At 37.7% G+C, this 17,544-nt stretch overlaps 1 protein-coding gene across 3 annotated transcripts; it reads right to left on the reverse strand.

The window, feature by feature from the left end:
• Window positions 1-670: 670 nt before the first annotated feature.
• keap1b (kelch-like ECH-associated protein 1b) lies at window positions 671-16,634 on the reverse strand. 3 transcript variants are annotated; one of them, XM_060868742.1, is made up of 7 exons: window positions 16,525-16,634; window positions 12,241-13,429; window positions 8,895-9,140; window positions 6,458-7,134; window positions 4,453-4,658; window positions 3,904-4,080; window positions 671-3,361 (listed from the first exon to the last, which is right to left on the reverse strand). In XM_060868742.1, exons 2-7 carry the CDS (start codon window positions 12,550-12,552, stop codon window positions 3,171-3,173), a joined length of 1,809 nt encoding a protein of 602 aa, XP_060724725.1. In that variant the 5' UTR covers window positions 12,553-13,429; window positions 16,525-16,634; the 3' UTR covers window positions 671-3,170. The 3 variants fall into 3 exon arrangements, with proteins under 3 accessions (XP_060724725.1, XP_060724723.1, XP_060724724.1); XM_060868740.1 differs by having other exon boundaries at window positions 16,491-16,621; XM_060868741.1 differs by lacking the exon at window positions 16,525-16,634 and adding an exon at window positions 13,538-14,070.
• Window positions 16,635-17,544: the final 910 nt, after the last annotated feature.

Below are 17,544 nucleotides of genomic sequence, written 5' to 3' on the forward strand. Positions count from 1 at the left end.
GTGTGTGTGTGTGTGTGTGTGTGGGGGGGGCGCCATCGTGTGGTGAAACACATCTAGTTCTTTTCCTACGTCAAATAATAATTGGTATTTTTCTAGTAATTTGGCTAATACTGGATGTATTTAGATGTATCTCATCAAACATTTAAGGATATGTAAAAGAAAATAGTACACGTATGAATTTTTTTGCTTGTTTCTTAGTATAGGGGATTAATTTCTCACTTTTCGGTGGGGTTAAACAATACGTATACATGTCTATCCAGTAATTTAAGCACTGAAACACTGAAGCTCTGATATGTTTATCTCCATTTTATTCCTAATTTGGTGTTTTCCTGCCAATTACCACCCATAAATTAGCTCTCCTTATCAAACAACTAAGATGAAGAGGGTTGAAGGCTACCACATACAGTACTTCCTCTGAGACATGTAAAGATAGACAACTATTGCATCGAAGGCAATCTATTACATCTTTAACTGCTGCTAATGAGGCACAGAGCGATGTAAGAGTAGTCAAGTATCCGAGAGAGAGAGAGAGAGAGAGAGAGAACAATGTAGTTATGGTCCCTTAGCATCTAACCATGAATGACCAACTACAATTTCATTCCTGACGCTCAAAAGTATATCTAATCACAACAGTTTACATAAATGATTCAGCATCAGGGACACAATGAACTACAATAAACAGATCTTTAATACACAAGGTGTTTTACAATACATTGATTGCTGTAAAATGTACAAAGCAGTCTTTAAATTATCTCTCAATGTTAGTAATAAACTGTTAAAGCAAAAACTACTTCCTTTTTTTTTTTTTTTTTTTTTTTTTTTTAAACAGACAGACTTAGAAAAAAGAGAAGTCACGAGTCGCCATCACGTCTCGAAATACGGCTCATGCTCAGTATGCAACGAATACAAAAGGGGACCGGTCCTTTGTTCCAAAGTAGAACTTAAGGATCAAGCATGAAGAGGGGGAAAAACATTTAATTCAAAATAAATAAAAGAGAAATCCAGACCCTGTACAAAACTCCAAGAAGTTGCTAAAACCTTGGAAAATGTAGACTAAAATACTGTAACAAATACATAATCTGATTTTTCTGTCTGCTCTCACAAGATGTCTGTTCTGACAGTGGCGTTGGCATCAAGTGGCAAGGAATCAACATTTTTTTTCTTTTTCCCCCAGTTAATGCTGCATCCACCATCGAATGACATCAGGACCCATATTCTTTTCCATTACTTTCCAAATCCTTCATCTCAGATATCAGTCTTCTTTCATTTGTGCTTTTGGATTTTAGAAACAGTTTTTCTCAGGGCTAAGCTGGACCCTGAAACACTTTTAAAATGAGACGCTACATAGATAAACAAGCTATCTGGAAAAACACACACTCATGAAGGGGTTTACAAATTAACAAAGTGACTTCAGCAGAAAAAAGCACTAAATTGAATCAAGTTATACAAAAACCAGGGTTATGCATCCGTGGTTCCCAGCATTAACACCTTGTGTATTCAACTCACTAGTTAATCACAAAGGTGGCGTATCGCACCCAAATAAACACCCTGAGTGAACAAGTTCATGAAATGAGCAATTGGCTAATAAAAAAATGAATTGAAGTCTATAATAAACATGTATAATTACCTTGTGAGTTGAATCAAGTGTGTCCCCTGCTTCAGTATGCCTGAATCTGTTTGTCTTTATAATTACATAAGGAATGGAAGCAGAAAATGGCTTTTTAAAAAAATTTCCCAAAATGTACTCAATCAGCTGAAACATGTTTTATGTCTGAATCATGTTTTGTACTGGAGTTACGAAACTCACAAAGGAAGGTAGTCTGTCACGCCACACAACAGATGTTTTTGAAAATATCTGCTTTAAATGCAAGATAGAAGATATGTGATGTCAGTTTGAAGCAAATAAGTATGAAAAACTATCATTAAAATAACCTCCAAGCAGATGTAGTCGCAGTATGTTTTTTGTTTTGTTTTGTTGAATGTCTCTCCAAAAACACCAACCATTTTTATTTTTTGCCAGTTCTGAATCCTGATCTCAGGTTTGTTTTCCAAAATAAAAGGATCTTTAAACATCATTTTATCTGTAGTATAATGAGCAAGACATACTAAAATGAGACCAAATATTTTGTTCATCGAATGTAGGACATTTCCTGAACATTTGAGCGAAATTGTTAAGAGTAAAACCGATGCACTCTTATTATTTTGGCTCCACAAAATTTTGGTCCCAAAATTGCAAAAGATCTAGATTAAAGTCTAAAGTCGTGTATTTGTGGAGAATAGTATCCACAAAATCAGATTTATTTGAGATAATTCTCTTACTTCTTAGCAACATTAAACTCTGGTGCAAAACTAATGAAGCAAACATCAGGAAACATGAAAAGTTTTTGGCCGATCAAATAGATTTAGAGTAAATGGAAGATTGTGTAAATTTGACCTTTCTCTAAACCAGCAGTGTCCAATCTTATCCGGAAAGGGCCGATGTGGTTGCAGGTTTTCATTCCAACCAAGCAGAAGCCAGACCTGATTCCACCTGTTTAATCAGTTGTTCTTGGCTTCAGCTTTGTTGGAATGAAAACCTGCACCCACACCGGCCATTTGTGGATAAGATTGGACACCGCTGCACTAAACCGACCCACAGTTGCAGTTCGCTGCCTCACTGGGTCCGTGTGCTCGTTCTGTCACTTCTATAAAGCCAGGTTTAGCAACACAGACAGCGGATACTGAAATGTGTTTCGAGATACAATAATGGCACTTTAAGATTTTGACATCCATGGTCCACATTGCTGAGCTGCAACTTCTGTTTCTGGAGAAATGTTCAGATTTTAGTCAGTTTGGTTTAGATAGACAAGGCTGGTCAGTAATACAAACAGGAGACACAAGCGCTGATGCACATTAATGATCCCGATGCCTGTAGTCTGGCTAAAAATCCAGCAACAACAACAAAAATAAAAGTAACCAGTCCTTTCTGGAAGCATCTTAAGGTCTACTTCTATCTCTCTGATGTCACGCTTTTTGTGAACCCTGTAGATGTCCAGAGACCCGTTTGCTCTCATTTATAGAAGACTGTTAAATGATGCTGAATCACCAGAATTGTAATCACTGATCATCCTGGCTGAAAGAGTAAGGAATAGAAATGTGAAAGGAAAAAGAGCAGGAAAATATAAGAGGCACTAGAATTTCTGACACTCTTTCAGACAATCTTTCGGACAGTCTTTCTGGCAATCTTTTTGGCACGGCTCCATGGTAACTGCAACACCGACCCCGCTCCGCCCGGAGGTCATCCTCGTGACCTCGGTCCACGTGTCGGTTTCAGGGTCGTAGCACTCCACACTGTCCAAAAAGGTGTTACCATCATATCCTCCTGTTGGAAATAAAGCAGAAGTTAGGAGAGGCGTGTCTTTTTTAGATATAGAAACTAGAATAAATTACATGCAGCAAAGTAGAAAAGTCTTTACTGTACTGTCTTAACTGAAACAGATCAGTGGCAATTTTTCCCCCACACTGAGCTTAGTGGTTAATGTACAACCCTGTATATATGTGCAATCAGTTTCTTACTGCAACATGCAGAGGAGCAAAGTAAGTTTTTAATCTCGTTTTAATTATCGTTACCATTGAAATTATTTGTGTTAAAGTGTTCCTTAATCCTTTATTTAGTCTCTTTGTAAAACTTTGAATTATTTCTGGCTGAACCTCTAATAAACATAGTTAACTGATATTAACTATATGATTGTCTAATGTTAGCTAATTTGAATGTATATGAAGTGATTTTTTTTCATACTCCAATCACATTGGCAGAAATTGTGTAATTAATTCCAGGGCCAAATATGTTGGAGGTGCTTTAACATAATTTTAGCTGAAAAAATAAGACATCATGTAATATTACAAGCAGATATTTCCCCATACCGAGTGCGTAGATGTGTCCATGGAGGGTGGTGACTCCCAGCGCGCTGCGCCGGTGTCTCATTGACGAGATGAAGGTCCAGCTGTCCGTCTCCACGTCGTAGCGCTCCACAGTGTTCAGCTGATTGGTGCCATCATAGCCGCCCATTACATAGATGTGGCTATTCAACGCGCACACACCTGAGGAAACCAATAACAGTGCATGACGCTACAAAACAGAGTATTACTCAACACACATGGTGAGGGAAAAAAAATTAATGGACAACTTCCTTGTTCGGGTTTGATGCAGACGAATCATGACTATGCAAAAAGATGTTGTTAATGATTGAATTACAAGGGTCAGGTTTTTAAAAGAACACAACAGAAGGTCAGGGAGTGCCTAATACGTTAATATGGTAAACAAAGTGAACTAAGTTGTGTCACAATGTACAACTTGAATATTTTTAGGAATAACACCTGACAAGTGTGTAGGGTTAAAGGAAACAAAGTTCAGCCTCCTAAACCAATAACTGCTGAACTAACAAGAAGTCCAACAGTCCAGCACGGACTCACCTGCTCCGCTGCGGACAGTGTTCATGGGTGCGGTGCTCCTCCATTCGTCTTTCTCGGGGTTGTAACATTCCACTGAACTTAGACGATGCGTTCCATCAAACCCACCCACCGCGTAGAGGAGGCGGTTAATGACAGCCACGCCCACCCCTATTCGCCGGGTCAGCATGGGGGCCACCAGTTGCCATAAGTCCCTTTCTGGGTCATACCTGCATTAAAGATATATGCATGCATGCGCGCACACACACACACACACACACACACACAAATCAGGTAAAGTCCAATAAAGTGCTTGAGAATATCAAGCAGTTTTTTATCCACCTTGAACTTTTCCACATTTCAAGGAATTCCAGGAATTTACATTGCCTTAATCAGGATTATATGTCATGAATCATAGAAGAACGGAAGAATATTTCATGCTGAACTTCCTACAAATCAACATAAACATAAAACCAAAATATAACACTGAATGGAAGCGTCGAGGAATCAACCAAGAGACCAAAAGTAATTGAATGAGCTGTTTACTACAAAATGTGAGAAAGTTCAAGGGGTGAATAATTATGTACATTTATGTCCATGCTCTTCCTTTTTAACCAGTATGAATATGCATCACGTGATTCTCAAAATGGTGAAAAGTTTTCTTCATAAAGATGTGTTTAATAGATTAACAAAGCACATACTATAAATGGCTTTTACAAATTATTGCAATATTATACAAGGAACACATGTAAATATTTTAGGAACTACAGTACACTGCAGTAACATACTGATGCTTTGATGAAAAGCAAATCCCTAATTATATCTAGTTTCTCTTCCTTATTCTTTTAAATATTGGCTGTTTCTTTATTTGAGGCCCATGAACGGACATATAAAACCCATTTCCTCTTCACAGGTCTGTAGACAAATCATAGTGAAAAAGGCATGTTGTGACCATAAGTCAAATAACTGACACACACACAGAGACAGAGACAGAGAGAGAGAGAGAGAGAGAGAGAGAGAGAGAGAGAGCAATACAGAAAAGACAAAAATTTACTATGAGGCTTCAGGGAATTTAGAGTACAAACTCAATCCTATATTCATCAAAGTCTAAGTGTTGTAATGCTTTTGCATCAAGAAACAATTTGCATTTTGTAGATTTGCAGAAATTTTTAGAGATTATTTAGTTGAGAGAATGCTTGTAGTAAACCTTCTCTCTTTCACTACAAGAAACAGGTAAGTTTGGCAATTTATACACCACTTAATCAACTGAAGGTATGCTTCTGCCCAGTGTACAACATCTCCAACTTGTCCATCAGTGAAAAGGGACTCGCCAATGAACAGATATTATTTTGATGTTGGCTAATTTTTAGCAGTGACATTAGTGACAAAAGACAGAGCTGATGCAAGAGAAGATGTGCCAGCTATGCTAGAAAGAATATCCTAGTAGGCAGAGTAAAAAGGAAAGTAAACAAAAGCTGAGACAAAAGTCTAATAAAAAGCAATTGTTCTGTTTTTTTTTTTTTACAAACTAAAAGAGACAATAGTGTCACCCACTTGCTCTGAATCCGCTGCTTATCCTGAGGCTTGTAAATTCAGTTCAAGGTTTATGTAAAAAAAGTAAGTTGTGAAACATAAAAACAAGATTGTTACAGCTATCACAAGCAAATGTGTCCTATGTCTTTACCCTTTTGGTGATCTGCCTGTAGCTTTTGATGTCCCTTTGTAAAATGTGGTTTTTAAACTGTCTCACAAAATGCCATGGGCCAAAACTCAATCCCCATGGTTAACCATAAAGTGCAGTGCTGCAAGTCTATCAGGCACAGCAGCGTCTTCTTTTTACTGACAAACAACTTTTGTGATCAGAAACAGACAGTGCTGGATGTTAAAGTCTAAATCTTCTCTCTTTCCTAGAAGTCTCTATCTCACTCTTAAGATGAATTTCAAATGAAATTCAGTCATAAATGGCAGTTAAGGAAGTTGACCTTCTTTTACAGTACACAACTGTTAACTCTTTAACCATGGGCCTCACCTCTCTACACTGTTATGATGGATGCATCCATGTGAGCCTCCAACTGCATAGATCATTCCATCGATGACCCCAACGCCAATTCTGTTCCGGGGTACACTCATCGGGGCACATGGGAGCCAGCAGTTGTTCATAGGGTTGTAGCAGTCCAGCGTGTTGGAGTCCATGTTGCCATCAGGTGCATTGTTCCTCCCTCCAACAGCATAGAAGAGCCCGCTGATCACGCACGCTGCCAGGCCACTGCGGGGCACTTGCAGATCCGCCAGACGCAGCCAGATGCAAGTGGCTGGGTTAAACGCCTCGAGGAAGCAGAGTGATTGGCGGAAATAGCCACCCGCTGTGTATATAAGCTGCGGTACCTTAGGTGTGCGACATGCTGCTGCCTTGGTAGGCTTGTGCAGTGTGAGGTCCTGAAAGATCTGTGCTAGATAGTCCTTGCTCTGTGCATCCCACTCAAAGTGCTCGAGTTGGCGCTGAAGGAAGTGTGGTGGAAGAGAGTGGCATCTCACAGCCTGTAGCAGCGCCTGCACAAAGGGCCTCCGCTCGTCACGCTCATACTGCACCCATGCCACGCATGCATGGTATACCTCAGACTCGCAGCGTACGTTCAGCTCATCGCGGCTGATCAGTGTTACCAGCTGACAGGGAGAGAGATTAAAGAACTCCTCCTGTGTCGCAACCTGGTGGAGCAGAGGAAGCAGAAGGCGAATGAGTACTACCTTTATGAGCAGTTAACCAAAACTTTATTACAAAGTCATGTAGCTAATCAAATACTGAATGTTGTCCATGTATAAAACCGTTTTTAGTGTCTGATGCTAAGTGGCGATTGACTTGTGATCTTCCCATACTAAGACTTGTGAGAAACCCCTACTTGTACTATCATTGTGTGAATCCTTCATATTGTTTTGTTTGGAGCCCTCAATTAGCTCACCTCAGTTGAGTCTTAAACAAAACTACAGTGTGGGGGATGGGCCACACAGTATAGACTGCTAACAATGCTAACAAGACAATCCTAGTATTTAGAGAGAGAAAAAAACAAAACAGAATTTTACCATAAAAAAATGTTAGCATGTCATTAGATGATACCTATTTTTCCCAGTGATGTACTATGCAACAGTAAGAGAAAAGTGAGGCAAAAGTTAAGCGTAAATTTAATAAAATTCAGATCCAACATTTTCATTTTTACTGAAGTGAAAGTAACCTCTATGAGAAGCTATTTTTTAATTTCTAATGAATAAATGTATCTTTTGTTTATTTTGGTTTGACCAAAAAAATCACACACACACACACATATATATATATAGAAACACCTGAAAAGCCTTTATAATTTTCCCTTTATTTTATTTTTTCTGTGTCATGTAAATTTACTTCAAGTAAATGGCTTCATAGGACACACCTTTGCCTAGCAAGAAGCTTTTCCAGTAACTCGGTGTAATAGTACAATGCAACAGTACAGGTATGACTACATCTATTCACACACATACATGTGTCTATATACCCCCAAGCGCATTCACAGAATTCCTAGACAATAACATGTCTTCACCATAAGGCAACGCACTCAGATCTTCTGGAAGTTAAGTACTGTATATTGAGTCACAATGGCTAGTTTTCCAAATCCACTATTCAGTTGATGTTTTTTTACTAGCCAAAACACAATCACGCCAAATCTTAAACACATGAAATCTGAATTAATAAAATAATACCACTGTCATGCTGAATTCTGGATTTTTATTGGTCAGAATGTTTTTTTTAAAAATGTTTTACTATAACTGCAATAATGCAGCTGTGACAGTAATGCAGTTGTGTTACAAATCATTTAACATTAATGTTATCATTTTAATTAGTTAACATTTTTGAATTTTTTTATCTTTTATAAAAGGACATGAAAGGCAGACGCTTGACTTTTTTCATATTTGTGAAAGGAGTCTCCAGTGTCGGTCTGATAATGGTCGAAGCTGTTGGTTTTCAGCCATGAGAAAGGTCTCAGGATAAAGACTTTCTGTGTAACAAGTAACAATTTGATTTCTGTGTAACAAGTGCAACAAGACAAGTTGCATTTCTTTGTCTTACTTAAAGAGGGAACAACTATATGGCTATATATGCCATAAAAAATAACTTTGAATTAACTTGTTTAGAGGACAGTCCATAAAATTAAATGTAACTCTACGTGGATAAAATTTACAGGTTGTCATTTAGTAAACAAAAATTCCTGTAATATAAGAAAAAATACAGAATGGTCCCAGTATCGCTGCCTTTTCTTCAGGCTATATTACACCACCTTATCATTGATGATTTTCCTTTAACATCATGCCAGGTTGGGTTTTGTTAAATATTCCTAATAACTGTATGACTACTGTATAACATCTCACAACTTCTCGATCATATGACTGTACCACTTTGTCTCACCCACTGAATGATCTGGATCACATGAGAGTCTGACCTGACTGAAGTTCATGTAGATGTACTCGCGGGCTTTCTGGTGTAGCTCGGTGCAGCCAATCTGCTCTGCGAAGTTAGCGATGCCGATGGCGTTGCTCGGGTCCAGCTGTTGCACCAGGAAATCACAGCAGGCCTTCACCACGCTGTCGATCTGATACATCACGGCTCCATTCATCACATGGATGACACACTTCTCTCCGACCGAGATACTTGCCGTGTAGGCGAACTCTATCAGGCGGCCCATTACCTGTTAAAACAAATCACAGGTTTTTGCATGTTTAGCATGATAATGTTATGTATTACTGGTCTAGTTCTGACAATACCACAGCTATCATTGACCATCTCAGTTAAGTTAGATTTTGGGCATATGCTTGTAGATGATGTGTCATGAGGAGAGCTGTTTGGTGGGTGTAAACTGGAATGGGAAGAAAACTGGGAAGAAAACTGGGTTTGTTGGTGATTGATCATGGTATTATGCTTTGATATTGCAGGAAAGTGAACAAAAAAGTGCTAAAATATCAGGAGGTACAACGTCTTCTAAAAACAATCTTTAAGGAACTTGTGCTTCATGAATATTGGCACTTTACTGTGTTTGCATCACTGTTTTAAATCAATTTATTCCTTTATTGTTTTTTTTTATTTAATAAATCTAGTAATTCATCTTATTTAAGATATTTGACAGTGTGATATTTCACAGCGTTCGAGTACAATTCCATCCCTATTTTGCAATATTTACCCATTTTTCATTGGTCTTTTAAGATGTTTAAGATCCCAGTAAAATCTTGGCAGAACTTTATAGCAGTCTGTGAGAAGCTTTTTTTTTGCATACGTTATTATATAGTATGACCTGGGCTTAGGGGAAAAAAAATGGGGCCATGCAAACAGACACATTCAGAACAGATGCTTGTTCTGGTGCTTAGGTGGCGGAATGCACTTCCCTTAGTTGCCTGAAGTTACAGCTGACTACCTGGCGGTCTGCAAGACCTACCTCTTCCTGAAATACTTAAACTAGCATTTAAAGACTTCATAAAACATAAAGGTTTAGATATTTGTTCCTATATTACCTGCAAACAGAATTTTATGACTGATTTATTATTAATTTGTGACCTACAAAACCAGTATTGATTTATTCATTGATAGAAACGTCAAAAGACTTCTGTAAGTCGGTCTGGATAAGGGCGTTTGTCAAATGCTGTAAATGTAATTCTGAAAAGTGAATCAGTTAAATTATATTTTTACCGTTTTTGTTTTATGTTTCACAATTGCTGATACTGTGATACTTTCTGGTTGTCCTGTAAGTTTGGATTTTTCCAAAAATTGAGACAAATATAGCAGTGGACACTTTTAATAAGACTTTTTTGATACTGCTAGAATGTTCTCGGCAGTTGACTCTAGTGCAACGACACTAGTGCAGTCTATTTGTGCTCTAAGACTGCTCGTCTCAACTCATGATCACCAAATTCGGTTTTCAATGCTCCAAATTACTCAGTGTAAACCTTGCTTTAGCTTCAATGCCAAACTAAAGAAGCGTTGGGTTTAGATAAACCAATCATGTAATCCTGAAAGTATGGACCTGTAATACTCATGCTGGTACAAAGTCCAAAGTAATCAACCAAACAGCCAATAGATCCAAACAAAATACTGAAATCGACATCCTTATTGATGTCACTTTGTAATCTTTTGCCACAGTCCACTGTTCCTCTGACACATCATGACAGATCAGCATGTTGCTTCAGTTACCCTGTCTCTCACAGAGCAAGATTAGATCTAATCTTTAGAGATGCATGGCTAATGCTTGGATATCATGTAATGAGTCTCAGGTAGAACTTCCTGATAATCAGTAGAGACAGTTTCTGTCTCTAGTCATCCTGGAGGAACAGGTTATACAAGACATTATTATGCTAAGCTAATCGCTGATGAATGGAAAAGTAGAATACACCTTTAGTTTTAATAGATCAATCAACATAACAAAGCTTACAAAAGATGTTCTGCCTTCTTTTTTTAATCCCATGTTCTAGAGGATGATAACTGGATAATATGTGTCATAGTTAGAAATTGTTTCATCTATAAATTTACATGCAGGGAGGTAAGCTAAAGGGAAAAACCTCAACTATACATGAGCTAGTGAAAATCTGAGAATAATAATCTTGCTAGTAAACCTACGAAAGAAAAGGAATGAGACAAATGTCACAGTTTAGACAATATCAAGATAAACAAAAAAGTGGACCAAAAAAGTCACAAGTTACAATTAAGACAGAATAACGATGAACAGTGGACTGTTGAAATTCTTGACATTTGACCTGAGATTTTCTGCAGTTTATGCAAAGTAGATATGACATTCACCAAAATGGAGGCAAAACTGATAAACATGGATTCATCTTGTTTGGTCATTAAAATGTGTATAGAGACATTAGAAAGAAAAATAAGCTTGGACGAAAGTAGGTGTCCTAATCAGACAACAGCCTATAATATAATATATATATATAATGTGTGTATATATATATATATATATATATATATATATATATATACACATACACACACATATATATATATACACATACACACACACATATATATATATATATATATATATATATACACATATATATATACACATATATATATACACACACTGTTGGGCCCCTGAGCAAGGCCCTTAACCCTCAATTGCTTAGTTGTATATAAAAAAAAAAAATCAGATAACGTAAGTCGTGTCTGCCAAATGCTGGAAATGTAAATGAAATGTAAACGTATATAGCTTCTAAAACCAACTAGTTAAACGCAAGTTATTTAATGCACAATAGTTTATACATAAAAGAAATGGACAATGGTCACTACTACAAAACTACACGCGACATGAGTGACTTGTAGCTTGCTAGTATGAATGTAAGAAGTTCAGTCAAAGAGGAAACAGAATCTTGTTCTATCATGTCCCTTATTCAGAACTAGTAGTTTGCCAGTTTGCAACACATCAGTGACGCATACTGTAGGTGATATACTCACTTATGCAGAGATAAAAAATGTAGGGGATTTAATGGAGTTAGAAAGAAATATTAACTGAAAGATTTGAACTGAACATAAGGGCAAAACAAATATTGAAAGGGCCTGAGAGGGGACCAAATGTTTTTGGAACTTGTGAGGAGACGAATCTTTAAAGGGCATCAGATGAACAAGGTTAGCTAAAGAGGTGTAACACAGTGTAGCTCTACAGCAATTATTCATTCTTTTGGCAGTATATGACTGTACGCTCTTTAATTTTAAATTATGCGGTTGTAAAGGAACTGACCAGATGTAATTCACATTAAATAGCAATAATTCTCAGAAGGTACCGGTCATTCACTCACCCGCGGGTGGATCCCCTCGATGGGCACCACCTCCATGCCGCACTCCTTCAGGCCGTTGGTGAACATGGCACGAAAGACAGGTGAAGAGGATGCCAGCACCACCTTATGTGCCACAAAGTCCACTGCCTCCAGGTCGTTGTATTTTACTCGCAGCGTGACATCACAGAGTTGCCTCTCAAGCCGCAGCTCATTCATGATGATGAAGGCTGCGGCTGTGTGACTCTCGAGCGTGTAGCTGAACACGCGGTGGCCATTGCGGGTTGATGGCGTCACCTCAGCCTTGCACTCCGTCATCCCTGAAGCCGCGTACATGCTCAGCTGCGCCCGCGGCCCGGCGCCTTCATCCTCGCTCGCCAGTGCGAGACACGTGCAGAGCAACCAAGGATCAGGATTTACAAAGTCCTGGCCAAGTTATCTTTGTTTTGGGAAAGGTGCAAACAAAATTAGGAAAACACTTTATAGCGCACTGTTTTCTCAGTCTTACTTAAGTAGAAATGTCCTTTTTACGGCGTGCTATACACACTATCAGGGACAAACTTCAGTCTGTGAATCATCTCCATGTCAACACGCAATTTATAATCCATTCTGGAGTTTCTGGAAACAAGACAAGCCTTTATTAGAAAGCCTGTGATATGCTTACATCCTCCTGCTAAATATAAACACCATCCTGTTACATGAGGCCCATTAACCAGGAAAAAGAGAAACTATATATGATCTCAGTAGGAAGGAATCTGGATTTGTGACTTGAGGTGTTGCAAACACAATATTGAAAGCAACAGCAGAACCTTTGAGAGCAGGAGTAACAGGAATGACAGTTGCAGAAGAATGGGAGTCAGCTTAGCACGGGGCAAACATGGGGCACATTTTAGGTCCTGCTGGACTGGGACTACACTACATCTACACAGGCTTTCTAAAACGGCATTTAAAACAAAAGACTGTCAGGTCAGAATCTGCTAACAAGCCTTATTTCTAAAGGCTTGTAAAGAAGGCTTGTAAAAAGCTCATTGCCTCGTAAAGACTTTCTCACTTCGGTGATAAAACCAGGCAGAGACGGGTTCAAGTCAGCATGGAAAAAGTGGCGGAAGTTATTTAGTCTGCGCCGTCACCCTCTTCAAGGTAAAACACTGCTGATCATGACGGAACTAAAAGGTGGTGGATTTCAATCCGTCTTCATTTACTGCTCGAATGCCTAAGGGACAAGAAACAGAGCGACACAGAGTCAGCAGATTGAAACCCTGCACAATTTATCATCACATCAACATGACCATTCAGAGCTTTCTTCAGAAAACACATTTACCTCCACACGTTTTGCGCCACCATAATGTTACAAAGGCCGTTCATACCTGCATAAAGTCAAGTAAAACCCACATGGAAGTAAACCTCAACAAATCTCTATCTAAGGAACACACTGCATGTTTACTTGTGTGCGTGTCAAAGTGAAACTGAGACGGAGTTGCTATTTAGGACAGGTGACTTTAAGTAGGACCTTGTGCTGCTCCGCCAGTGTGACTGCAGTGTTTTTTGTGTCATATGACTTCTCTGACGTCAGTAGAATTGAAAATGACTGAAAGTGTAGGAGTGTCTCTAAAAAAGCAACCTTTGGGTGCATGAACAGACCTATAAAGTAACTTGATTTTTATTTCCTAGGGTTTCAAATAAAAGTTGATAGCTATTTGTGTACAATGTAAAGATTCAAGAACTTCAAGAATGGAAAAATGATAAGATTACTACATATGCAATGTAGTTGCAAAATTTTTAATTTGCTTGTTCTCATGAATAAAAACTCTATTTAAATATTGTGCCGTATATTGAACTGCACTGGGACATAAAGAAGACATAAAAATGAGAAATGTAGAAATTAAAATCACAAATAAATAAAAAAAAATAAATAAAAAAAAATAGTTCTCAGGATTCACTTAAACTCCTTGCTGTATTCTCTTTTTTCTTAACATTCGCAATATTATTACAATGTGTAAAACATATATAGTTTTATATATAAAACTTATATATAATTTTTTTTGGTAATAATAAATTCTGCTCTCTTTTATTCTCTAAAAGGATGGACATATAATCAGCCTGGGCAAATGAAAGCTCCAGTTTTCTCCCCACACCCAGGTTTCATTACCTGAAAATGTATCTGACAGGGTTTAAAAAGTGGTAGCTAAATAATGTAAAGACATATTAGGCATGGTAGGTAGCAATTTAAGCATTTAAGGAAAATATTGAGCACAACCGGTGAGCTTTTCAGCTAAGAAATATTATACAAAACTGATTAAGCTTTTTGGACCCCCCCCCCCCCCCCCCAACACATTTATTTTGTTCGCCTTTACCAGCCAATGTCCTGTATAGACTAGAGTGTAAAGTGAGAAAGTTGCTTGCTCAAAACAAACTATCGTATCGGTGTCATTCATTTTAGCACAAAATCAGAGTAAGCAAACTGACTTTCCTTAAATGAATCCTGATGATATTTTTAGCCCAAAAAACAAACAAACAAAAAAAACAACAAAAAAAAGATTTTTTAAATTATTTGTATTAATTATGAATTTAAACAATAAACTAAAACAAACCAAATTCAATACACCAGTTTTCCCAAAGTGCCTGTACTCACTCGCCATCACTGTTCAATTTTAATGCAGCCAAATATCTATTTCCACTCGCACTGCCAAGCCAAACTTTCACCACGTTAATCATTAAAACACGGCCTGTATCAGGATGCACTTGCACTCCTTGTTGTAGTTTTACCTGATGATCCTGAGATGATCTTAAGTCACTAATTTCACCTAACCCTTGTAAGAGTAAGTGATCTAGGAACAGCAGTGTTTAAAAAAGACTAACGTTCTTACTGGAGGAAATTCCGACTGGACTGGAACCTAAACTAATGACCCGTGTGTACAGATTTGCTGGTGTGTTTTTTACTTGATTAAAAGCAGAAGACTCAGTCAGCAAATGTGATTCTGGGGGGGGAAAAGTTGCACGTTAACATTGTTGGCAAAACGCCTTCAGCAGTGACTCAACAGACACAGCGCTGACTTTAGTAAAGTGGGAGGAAAGAAGAGAATAGAACACTTTGTACAATAAGTAAAACTGTTACGAGCTTAAAGAAAATATTTACAATACATACACTGCAATTACACATGCACACCCTGTGTATTAATAGTTATGATTATTTATTTTAATATTAACGACAAAATAACAACAGCTCAAAACCAAATGTAAGCTAAAACAGCACAGGGTCTCTACACTTTATGTACACACAAATATTAACTTACAGCACTGTCGGTGCCAAAACTGGGATAAATAATGACAGCTTAACACCAACACATAATAACAGCAGTGTTTTACAGAAGTAAAAATTCTCGAACCCTTGACTATTTCATTGTCCACAAAAACAAACTAATGAACTAAAAAGTTGAGATTTAGAGATTTCAAGTCTTGAATAATGAGGATTTTTCCTGGCTTTATAAAAAAAAATGCACTTTTGAGCTTTAGGTTAAGACTTACAGCCTATAACAATAGTAATTACAGAAACTGTCAGTAAACTATATTAACTCTCTCTCTCATACACACACACACACACACACACACTACTGCAGGGCTCCAGAGTTTACATAATGTCAAGTTATTGACATTGCAAAGTTAAGTATGTCACATTAAACAGCAAAGTCTTTAATCCTGAAGATTTTCCTGTAGGGAAAACGTAATGACGTAATAAAGCAAAACAATAATAAAAGCACTGACACTGGTGACTCCTTACATGGATCCCACCAACACCAAAACAAAGCAAATTTTTTTAACGTTATTAGGTATAAGATTATAACGATATCATGTAATCTGTTGCTATAGAAACGAGATCATCTGATTATATCGCCAATTAATCAACACCTTCTGACCAATCACAATCACAGCACCAGGAAAATAGTGAATAATTCTAATCCTACTGATATCATGACAGCAAGAAGAAGTGATGCAAACGTCTAGGAAAAGAACAGAGCAGTCAGTGAAAACAAGCAAAACCAAGTGCAATCTGTCTAGAAATGAGCTTTATAGCATGAATTCATCCTGCACTGAACCGCTGACTCGTTCATGCACTAATCAGGCTTCAAAAGAATCACTTGGGCTGCACAAAAACATCCGAGTCTTCTGCTTCTTCTTGTACAGTTAGGCTGCAAATCTGCTGGGTTCATAGTACAAAACACAGCAAAACACGACAAAAAAAAGAAAACGCATAGAATCACTACATAAACACCCACCCACGCAGAAGTGTTAGGGATCATCTGTACTCACAAAGCTTCCTATTCAACATGACACGGCTGAATTCTTTCATTGCTTTCCGAACGCCAGATGAGAGCGAGGGAAAGCGATAAAGTCACCATGACTAAGCACTGCGCTTCGGAACTCCAAAATAAAAGCCGGGCTGCGTCCCAAATACTTCCTCCTCACTATATAGGGTCCATTTTTTTCTAATAAGTTTCAAAAGCGTTATCTTCGTTATACGGGATTAATTACAAAATCTTTTTTGTGGGCTGTGATTACAATCGATCTAATCGAATTAATTCTACACACGCCTATCGCACTATATAGGCAAATATTTTAACACACTTTTTAGTATGTGATTTTTAAAAGCAGCCCTAAGCCCTTAAAATGGCGGTTGCGTGTTGTGATTGAACAAGGCCGTGCACACGGAGAAGCACAGTCGCATTTGGTAAATTATTGGGTTTAGGCAAAATTAAAGCATTTAAATTATATCTTTGAGGCCCGTTGCGGACATTCTAACCTTATAGTTAAAATTATAAATTAAAATATAAACACTTCCGCGTTCTCAGTGTCAGGTAAACAGGACTTTTATACAAACAAAACAACAATAAGTGGATTAGGGACACTTTCACTTTCTATTATCAATCAGTTCCACACAATAGGTTTCATTTACACTGGAAATAATTGTAATTCAGGGATGCTTGATTTATAATTAAGCTCATTTGTCAGTTTATATAGTATTATAGCGTGGCAATAAGACGCCTAAAGCTTTTATTTTTTATTTTTTTATCAACTTGTGGTGTTGTATTCTCGAATCTGATTGGACAAAACTTTTGATCAATAAAAAATAAAAGAGAGAAAACAGAAAAACCTTTTTGACAAACAGTGTTATAGGAAAACAATCATTTGTAGGATACTTGGTACAGAAAATAAATCAGAATCAGTATCAGGTTTATTGGCCAAGTGTGTTGACACACAGAATTTGGTTCCAGCTGTTTGTGTCTCAAATGTACAGACATAAATAACACTATACTGTACAAGACAAGGGTG

Source organism: Tachysurus vachellii, chromosome 4 (genome assembly GCF_030014155.1).
Source record: "Tachysurus vachellii isolate PV-2020 chromosome 4, HZAU_Pvac_v1, whole genome shotgun sequence".
Lineage (NCBI taxonomy): Eukaryota > Metazoa > Chordata > Actinopteri > Siluriformes > Bagridae > Tachysurus > Tachysurus vachellii.

What these genes read in the sequence shown, in the direction of transcription:
- keap1b (XM_060868742.1), bottom strand. Translation starts at nt 12,552, where the DNA reads ATGTACGCGGCTTCAGGGATGACGGAGTGCAAGGCTGAGGTGACGCCA. An exon ending in CATCATAACAGTGTAGAGAG is followed by an intron (nt 4,659 to 6,457) that starts GTGAGGCCCATG and finishes TCTTTAATGCAG; the next exon opens with GTATGACCCAGAAAGGGACT. An exon ending in TGGACACATCTACGCACTCG is followed by an intron (nt 3,362 to 3,903) that starts GTATGGGGAAAT and finishes TATTTCCAACAG; the next exon opens with GAGGATATGATGGTAACACC.